Genomic DNA, 10,215 nt, shown 5'->3' with positions numbered 1-10,215 from the left:
TCTTCCTCTCTGTCCATCTCGCTCAGACACTAAGACCTCCTGGCTTAATCTGGCCTAAGCTGGTGAGACGCAGTAAAGCACAGAGGAATCAGGATTGCATTCAGTGGGAACATTGTCCTAATCCCCTTCTGCCCTCTCCTCTGTAAACACTCTTCTCTCGTCAGGGTCACTGATGCTTTTTTCTTTTTTTTCCTTTTTTTTTTTTTGTTGTCGTCCTGCTCTATCACAATGCGCTTCAGGACGGACACGGGAACAACATAGGAGGAAGGAGCCAGGAGCGTGGATTTCCTATGATTTCAGAGAGGCTCGCTGCCATTAGGCCTCATGTAGGGAGCGGGGCTGTGTGGCCGGAGTATGCCATGCGCTAGAGTGGTGAGGCAGTGGGAGATCAGGCCCACGTCGGCTCTGCGGGGGATCGGCCGCACCAGGGCCCTGATGTGGCAGCGGATACGGGGACTGGCCCAGGCCTGCCGGCACGGTGCGGGATACCCGGCTCCGGGAACCTTCAATGACCATGACCAAGACAGCGAGGAACAGGAGATGGTGTGCCTTGAGGTAATGACACACCACAGTTGTGTATATATCATCATTACCATCAGTCCTGTTATCATGGCCTTTGTACTGACAGGTAAATCACTGTTGTGGAGTTGACTTTTGTAGAGCAAATACAATGACAAGCAGCATAAGCGAGAGTGTCAGTGACTGAAGTAAAACTATAACTCAGAGTAACTATTTCAGAAGGTAAATGAATCAGGGTAATCAGTGGTTGCCACATGTTTTATTTGTTACACTAAGAAGGAGCCACAGATAATTAAATCACATAGTTCTGTTATTGAAAAAGTTCGTCAACATAAGTGATTGTAAGAGCCTAATCAACTTTTGAGGTTTAGAGTAGCCATATAGCTTCACTTCTGTCTTTCAGAATGATCAATCAATTGGCCATTATTAATCATATATGTGACATCCCTCACCATGCTGTCTATTGTTATTAGTGCACCTAGATTACTCTTGTCGGTAAGTGGCAGTGGCCATTTTTGCTTCCTGAGCGCCAGTACCTCTATTTAGGGAAGCACTTCCTGTCTGCACAAGGCTTAAGAAGATTAAGAAGAGTTGACTAAGATGTTGTGTCTTGAAATAGTATGATATAAACTCACAACAAATCTATACCAACTTGCTGATGCCTTCAACAGATTGAGAATCACCAAAAACAAAATAGATGACAGCCAGTGTTCACATCCTGATGGAATGTTTTATGAGAAGCAGCTACCTGGGCTGTTATGAATAAATGGTTTCTAAAAATAGTCTTGTTGTTTCTGAGAATGTGATTGTGCTTGGAGTTTGGCACCAGATTCATTCTTGGTAAATGGATAAATGGAGATTTCCAGTGGCTTTTGTAGTGAGGAGAACTATGTTACTATTCACAGAGGTGAAGGGATTGTAATTAGGAGTGACCGCCTCTCTAGAGAGCCATGAGGACAGAGGACAGGAGGAGAGAGGAGTCAGTTCAAGTCATTGTCATATGCACAACCTCGTCATTTAAAAAAGTGTCCCAAATCAGAGCCGGAGCAAGTTGAATTCCAACTGTGAAAACCTGAACTGGAGGAAAGACTCTGACCCATGCCATCAACTGTTTCTGAGATTTTGTTTTGATGTTTTTGAGAAAACACATATTCGAGGGAGATTAATATTAGATTTAGATTCAGACAGTGCAATATATCTGTCAATAATTTATGCTAAATAAAGCTGTAGGCAGCAACTCTGAGGTCCAAGCCCAAGGAATGCTAATCATTTAAGGTTATCAAGGATCAAGAGCTATGTAGTAGTGTTAAAAGCTGATGTTTTGGCAGCCATTTGCAGCTTCAGAGTGGAAAGGACATCCATCCATAGAATTACACCAGCTAAACTACAACAGATTGCATAAATCCATCTTTATTTTAGAATAATTGTGATTGAGTATACACTAAACGGGTGACTTCCTTGATTGCAGCACATTCAGTATGTATATTGCAAACAGAAGCCTGACATGTGCCATCTTTCATATTCATTCACACCCACTTTGCATTATAAGATATAATGTGATTGGCCATGCTCACTTGCACCAGTCACTCCATATGATGACTAATAGGCCCACTTGGCCCAAATCGGGTAGATCTACAATCTCCATGTATTTTGGTCTACCAGAATTATACACAAAATACACATTTTTGGCATTTGTGTTGCTCACCTTTGGTGGATTGAAAATGCATTTACAGACATAGCTGTCCAAGGTCCTTGAACATTTGTAATGGATTTGCCTAACATCAAGCTTTATATTTGTAAAGGTTTATGATATTTAGACAAATTATCATGGAATTGGGCAATAGACAACACTCATTCACAAGTTCATTGCTTAATTACATCCCAGTTATTATTCAGTTGGCCCGCCTTACAGACTATTTGTGTATCATAGTCTATGGATGCTATATGCCAAGTTTTGGTGTTAATAGGTCATGAACTGAAAAAAATCCTTATGAACTTAACTATTTCTCAAATGTCGGATGGTCCAAAAGGCAAGTTTGCCAGGGCATGTGCCTCATAACTATAGAAGCTATAGTCTTTTAAACTTTTAACTTTGACTTTGACTTAAACTGTATCCCATCTGGATAGGATGGTCATATAGATTTGGAAACTTTCTGCTGAGTTACAAAGTCTCACGTGTCTTTCATGTAGCATCCCTTAACAGACATTAACAGACTATCCAAGAAAGACTGAAATAAGATCACTTCTTGGACCATTCCATCTCAAATGCAGAGAAGGCATTTTCCTTATGTCCCTTTTTTATATTCAATCCTCTGGTTGTCCTTTAAAATTTTGTACTTCAGTGCATGAGAAATGATAAATGTGTTCCTACCTCCAGTTCAGCCTATCATGATGATGATTAAATGCTTTTTTATGGCCAGATCAACTGATGCAGAGGAACTTCTCTTTCCCTGACTCATCAGTGACTGATCACTTGCTCATGATTGATCATTTTAGTCTCAAGATTATTGATATGCAATTAATTTCCTCTCCCAGTATGAGTAGGGTCCAACATTTCTGTCAGTACTATTGGGTATTTCGTGTATGACGTTTCACTGAATGGCCTGACCCCCTTGGCCCTAAAATCCCATTTGACTTCAAATAGCACAGCAACAACAACTCCCTGCAAAATTTCTTAGGGTGACAATTAAGAAAAAGGTCAGATGGAATCAAGGCAGGTTAGCATTTTGAGAGAGTGGTGACATAAAGGTTTCACCTGAAAGGTTTTCAAATTTCCTTGTGAGCGGAATAGAATCTTGTTTACCCTTAATCAATATTGGTAATTTGGACAATCAGTCTGGATGGAGAGCTGTTGCCTAGAGTTACGGCGCTGGAAGTGGTGTTAGAGTAAAAAAGAACACAAGACTGTGTAACTTGGATATAAGGATTAGGACACTGATTGAGCATTATTAAATTGAGCCTGACATTTACAAAGAGGCCCTTGATCAACACAAGTCTAGCGATGGAAATGGAGAGAAATCCAATAGAGGGACAATAATGCCAGACAGAAAATACAAAATCAAATACTAATGGTTGCTAAAAAGGCAATTCCCTGATTCTGTCACTGGCTTTGTTGCCTTGACTGGACAACCTGGGTGGACTGTAATCAAATCACCTTCATTGTCACAATACTCACAGATAACATGCATGATCTGTTAAGGGTTTATGATGGTGGCTGCTCTCTTTCTCCAGTATCTAACTAGCTGCAGTGATTTAATCTAAATCCCATCTCTCTCAATGCCAGACAGTGATTGGAATCCCATTGATCCCATATAAAAGCCAACTTTTGAAAATACTTTCTCAGTCTAGTCAACCAGTATTGTCATCCTACCATGTGACCTTGTGTTCAGACACACTCCTCCACTTGGCAGACTGCTTTCAGAGGGAAAAGACGGTGCGTTCATTAAATCACCACAGCATAATGTATAATTTCTGCCGGGGTGTGTATGTCAATCTGACACCGCTATTTGTGGGACTACGTTGCATAACGTGAACACAGGGGAAGGTGTTAAATGAAGTGATATGGAGAAAGTCACATGTTCTTGTCTCTAGGGGGAATTAAGTGAGTGGATGCTCAGGGCATGCCCCAGTTAAACACAGCACTCACTCAGAAATGACTTAGTAACCTGAACGGGAGAGAAGTGTATTGATTCCATTCTTTCTTTTTTTTTTTTTTTGACAAGATGAGTGAAAACACACAGCAGATGGGTTTTCCTGTTCCAGTATACATCAGGGTGTGTACACTCTCATTTGCAAGCTAATTTATGCCTAATAAGAGTATCATAGAGTTGTACACACACTTCAGTGCGGACACTGCAAGAACAGTTTTGCACTGAATCTTGTATTATAGACCGTCATACTCTGCAGCACTTATTATTGCAGTGTGGGACTGGTGAGATTAAATTCCATGACATGAAAGTGCATGTTGACTGACAACATGAACCACACAGGCCACAGAATACTCAATGTGTTGCTGTACATTGAGTTAGATAAAATATGTTTTACTGTATTTAGCACTTTTGCAGATAAGACAGCTTTTGAGTGCAGAGTGCCATCTGGTGTTTATATAGAGCAAGACATGTGATGCCCTTTAAGGCAAAGTATTCATTATGGTGTTGATTATGTTAAGATATGTGATGATATATATGATATAAAGATATGTGAAAATGTACCCCCCCCCCCCAGCTTCATTCAGTCTGTAATGTAGCCAATACATGGTAGAATATAAGAACCCATCTGCTTTCATAGAAGCATGGATAATTATTAGGAGATATCTACAGAAAGCAGATCTCACAAACATAGTTGTGGCTGTTTCACAAATTCATATGAACATCAAGCACTAAAGCACTTGTTTTCTCCTGTGCATGGAGAACTGCTGTATGTCTTAGTGCTGTAGTTCCAGCTACCTTCAGATGGCAGTATTGTCTTAAACTACAACACCATTGCTTGCAAATGGCAGGCCTATAGATTACAAAGAACACAGCAGCCTATAGCACACATCTGAGAAAGAGCTCCAAAACTGTAATCAGAAAACAACTGAAATGAACTGGCTGTTTCACAAATTAATTGAGTTAGATAAAGGGCATAGTAAAAAATAATATGTACATGTTGAAAACAACTAATTTCAGGGATTGTTCAGTGAAAAACGGAAAGCACTTTACACCCTGGACAAATGCCAGTGTATAAACTTCGCAAATACTATAACATTAGCTATCAAACTGATATTAACCTGCAGCAAATAGAGAAAACAGCTGCGCCGTATCAACTGCTGGCTGTTTCAGCACCACAGACAGCGACAGCACATTTTCGCATGAGGCAACAGAAGAGCAGGTCTTTTATGCATTTGCCATCGACACTAGGGCTCTCTTTAGTAATTTTGTGTAAATTCTTTCAATAGCTTTCTAGGTAGCACCAATGTAACCAGAGCTCAATTTAAGTTTATCGTGTTTTTCTGCGCAATATGTTACTTTTTGGCGCTGCATTTTTAGTTTATCTCTCTTTTATGATTAACTGAGAATCATAAAACCATGTCCTATCCTTGTAGTCCGTTTCTACACGTCCACATGCAAGGCAGAATAACATAAACGCGGAGCTATAGCGCGAGCTGCACAATAAATCTGTGACATACTGTATAGGGGGTTTACACTCTCACTGGGCTACTACTACTTGGAGAGGAGACGCATGCGTACTGACATGAAGCAGCCGGTCGGAAAAAAAGCCTTATGTGCCAACGGATGTAATCAAGGCAAAGAATTACCTCTTCTCTCTGGGCATACATGGTGAAATTGTAAGTATTGGTAGCCAACTGATGTATCCTTGCACGGACAGTTCGTGAGTGGAGCGTGTGAGGCAGTTTCCTGGCGTTTTATATGGCATGTCACTATCTTGCTGTACAGTGGGCTTTTAACAGATCTAGGCTGTGTCTTTTCGGTGGTTGTCCAGGGTGATGAAGCTCTATGGTTCTTCATGGTGGCACTTTCCATTGATGTGATGCGAGCTGCTAATGCAATGGTTTCTGTTGTTAAATTGCACAGGAACACCTCAATCCCCGTGTCATACACATTTATTTTACTCTAAGATTGAAAAAGAATGGTGATTCATTTTGTGTTTTCATGTTTTATCCTTTGAATGGATACCACCACCCCCACCCCCATTTCATCGTCTATAGCTGTTGAGTCAAGCCATAGCGTAATGCAATTGTGTCAGCTTTGAAGTACCCGACACCTAACGCGTAAAATATGCCATTTGGCTAGACACACAAAATCTGCAGCTGAGCTTCCTCCGAATCTCACTGAAACCGCATACGGATCCATTTTAGAAATGGACAAATGGTATTGTATTCACTGAAAGGCTGTGATAGAGCGATGCTGCGGTTATAGATTTGCAAGCTGCGCCTTCAGGTCCCCCTCCCATGTACCAAATCTTCTGACATTTTTAAAGCATCGTCTCTTGTGTCAGGTAGTAGCCTAATGATGCCGTGGGTTGGAAGCGACAGCTTTGTTACATAAATGATCTGATAGGATTTGCCAATGGCTGACCTGGTGATGACACATTTATTAAAATCAGACAAGAAGTCATTCTGTGAGCAAAGCTTGTCTGTAGACTATAGGCCTACAAACCTTGATGGAGATTCTGTTGAATATGGCCAATATGCTATACGTGCAGTCACAGTTATTATACAAGGATTTCCCATGAACATGCTAAATGTTGCCTAAGGTGCATGACAATTTAACACTTGACAAGTTGATAAATCGTAAAAAGCCTAATTTGTGCATTAAATTTATTGCTTATCCGATGCGTCATTTTACGCATTACACGCACCCAGGCTGTTATGTATTGCAAAGGCATTCACAAATTTGATATTTTGGGGGTTGGAGTTCGGATGTTGAGGTTTGGCCCATCATTCATTCTTTTTCACATGCAATCTTAAACGAGACTCTAGTGAAACATGCAACCATTTCTTGGATGAGAACCAGAAATGTTTTTGATGCCCACATATTTGAAAAAAAAAATAAAAATCATGGCTACCAAATTATTCTTTCACACTTAACCCTGACAGCGCATACAGCATTCCATTAAAATGTGACCTCTGGGCATGCCAGCACATGCTCTGCCCAGAGAGCACCAACAACACTTTACTTACTTGTTGTAAATATACTACGCAGATAGATGCCAGTAAGAGAGTGGCAATTTAACTACACTATTTACTGTAATCACTTTCTCCATCTTGGTGAAAGTGATCGCCATGCTGGTAAAAATGGACGCCACATCAGCATTTAACACTGGCCATCGCCTTTACTCAGCATCATTACTCTGTGTTCCACCCAATGCTCTCCTTTACTACCATTTTTTTGCACTGACACCGATTTATAACCTACAAGTACATTGCTGGCCAAGAGATTTCCCTCCCACAAGTATCCTTCCATGACAACCTGAACAGGACAGTACAGCTCAGTTTGGTTCAGTTAAATACTGTTCCAGAGACTGAGTGACTGTACTTAGTGTTTCCCTCTCCTCTGTCCACAGCCCATGGGATCAGAGCGGATGGAGATGCGAAAGAGGCAGATGTCGGTGCAGCAGGAGTCGGCAGCGGGGGGCACTGCACCGGCCCAGCAGGGCCAGCCGGGCCAGGCCAACCCACGGGGCTCCAATGCGTGTTGCTTCTGCTGGTGCTGCTGCTGTAGCTGCTCCTGGTAGGTCTTCCCCACCTGCCCACAACTCACTCACTGTGCTCAGCATGGCCGACATTGCTGCACACAGGACAGTGCAGCCTGAGCTATCTCGACAGGCTCAGGCTGGTGCCTTAGCTTCCTCACATGGTGTGTGTGATCTGTGTCTGCTCTTTGCCTTTTTGCTCAGCAACACACACCAAGATGTCAACTAGTTATCTGCTCTAAATGCATCCGCTAGATCAGTGGTTCTCAACGTGGAGTCCGGGGACCACCAGGGGTCCTTGAGAGGGTTCCAGGGGGAACCCAGCAAATTGATGAATTGTCAAACTTCACCATTATTTAATTTAACACAGTTAGAGAATGTAGAAGAATTACTATTTTGATCATAGTTTCACTGTTATCTCTACCTACAATACAGATAGTCATGGAATTTTGGACAAAATCATATCTAGATAATCTAGATTTGGGGCCGAGAGACAAAATCTAATCAAATGGGAGTCTGTGGCCCTAATGTGGACTAAATTAGGGGTCCTTGATATGAAAAAGGTTGAGAATCACTGCACTAGATACAGCATCAGGTGCAACCTGTGTAAGCTCTTAAATTATCTGCAGTTCACCGCAAGGACTAACTCCTTTTGCATAAATTATATTGAAATTCATAATCAAGTCAAATGCATTAAATCAAGACACTGATAGTAAAACGTGGTGAGATGACGTTGAAATTTGACCCTTAACGGTTATGGTTGTGAAATCTTTAGATTAGGGCCTATATCTTGTGTTTACATGTCTGTCTTACCATTAGGAATGAAGACAGGGATGAGAGGAACCGGAAGGCATCTTATGACGTCAAGGAAGGGACCGCAGACTGTGAAGACAGGTCAGTTGCATTCGCTGCACAAAAAGGCCTTATCTCCTTGACACATTTTGTAAAAGCAAACATAAAAGTTGAAATCGCTGACTCCCGTGTTGTCCGTCTCCTCTGCAGTCCTAAACCCACGCTGGACGAGGTGCGCGCATGGGGGCAGTCGTTTGACAAGCTGATGTGCTGCCCAACGGGGAGGTCCTCCTTCCGACTGTTTCTTCGCACTGAATTCAGTGAGGAGAACATGCTCTTCTGGCTCGCCTGTGAGGAGTTCTGTAAAGAGACCAATAAGAGTGCGATCGAGGAGAAGGCCCGGGTCATCTACGAAGACTACATCTCCATTCTCTCGCCTAAAGAGGTCTGACAGCTCTTGACTTTATTGTTCTTCTAAAACAGTGTTGACATTGAGGGTAAATCTTCACAATGTCTGATGAATGTTCCTCTTATACCTCCAAAGAAATAGTTTGATAGTTACTGGGAAGCGGCTGAGACGCTGTCCTCTCTAATTTTCCTTTTCCTTGACACCCAGGTGAGCCTTGACTCCCGTGTGCGCGAGGTGATCAACAGGAACATGCTGGAGCCCACCTCCCACACGTTCGACGATGCCCAGCTGCAGATCTACACACTAATGCAAAGAGACTCGTATCCCCGCTACATGAACTCCCCAGCCTACAAAAACCTGCTCAACACTCTGTCAGAGCAGTCCCCCGAATCTTAGGGTGGTAAATGACCTGTGATCTTTTAACTCTCTTTATCCCCCCCCCCCACCCTTTTTTATTTTCTTTGTATGTTCAGTGTAGGATTACATGAACCGGGCCTCGGGCCTGGCCCCTCCCAGGGATCTCAACGCTATTGTGATCTGCACCTGACCGAAGACACTCAGGTCTCAAAATCTCCCGAGGGCTCGACATCACAAGTACTGCTACAGATCAACATAGCAAAACACTCCAAAGGAATATGAATACATTTTTTTTCTGTTGTTTTTTGGATAGAAATAATCTATTTTATTTGTGTTCAAAGTTTTTTTATGGTCTGTTGTTTTTTGTATGATTGTTTGGGGGAGAAAATGATTCCTACTGTAGACTATATATTTATGAGTTTGTAAATAGTAAAAAGGGAATTGTGGGTATTTTATGTGGAAATGCCTGGTTCTATTTACTGCGTATGAAAATCAAAGCTCAAGTCAAAGGCTACATGTTAGCTCTACTTGCAGGCAGCTTTGTGGGGTACTGTATGATTTACCTTGGTTTCACCCTGTTTTTTGTCAGCTAACCTCACACTTTGGTACCTGTAACAGTGACTTGGCAACTCCAATTCATGTAGATATTGTGAGTGATTCAAAGTAAATGTGGTTATCGGTGAAGTAACAGAAAGTGACGATAGCTCTTGTCACAGAGTGCAATTTGTTTCCCTAAGAAACTAAAATCAATGATGGAAGGGTATATTAACTTTCTTTACTCAATCTTAACCACAGAGTTGTTGACTTAGCCTATTTGAAACAAGATTTTTTTTATTCAAATGTTACTCAGTGAACGCCTCATAGGTTTCACAATATTGAAACAGTCAATGTTATTTTACCATAGTCTGACATCAGAACTGAAGCATTTGTATTTATAAAGTATT

At 41.7% G+C, this 10,215-nt stretch overlaps 1 protein-coding gene across 1 annotated transcript; it reads left to right on the top strand.

Annotated features, from left to right (window-relative positions):
* The first annotated feature begins 354 nt into the window (after positions 1–354).
* On the top strand, positions 355–9,310 carry rgs20 (regulator of G protein signaling 20). The gene is given in 6 exon segments (XM_071546028.1): positions 355–543; positions 1,771–1,794; positions 7,585–7,751; positions 8,494–8,607; positions 8,716–8,950; positions 9,122–9,310. Coding segments are annotated over 6 exon segments (918 nt in total).
* Positions 9,311–10,215: the final 905 nt, after the last annotated feature.

This window comes from Centroberyx affinis, unplaced genomic scaffold (genome assembly GCF_046629955.1).
Source record: "Centroberyx affinis isolate AG114_WGS23_722 - 3 ecotype Tasmania unplaced genomic scaffold, CSIRO-AGI_Caff_v1 ptg005091l_1, whole genome shotgun sequence".
Taxonomy (NCBI): Eukaryota; Metazoa; Chordata; class Actinopteri; order Beryciformes; family Berycidae; genus Centroberyx; species Centroberyx affinis.
The sequence above is the reverse complement of the archived record's forward strand: the minus strand, read 5'-3'. Positions and strand labels throughout refer to the sequence as shown.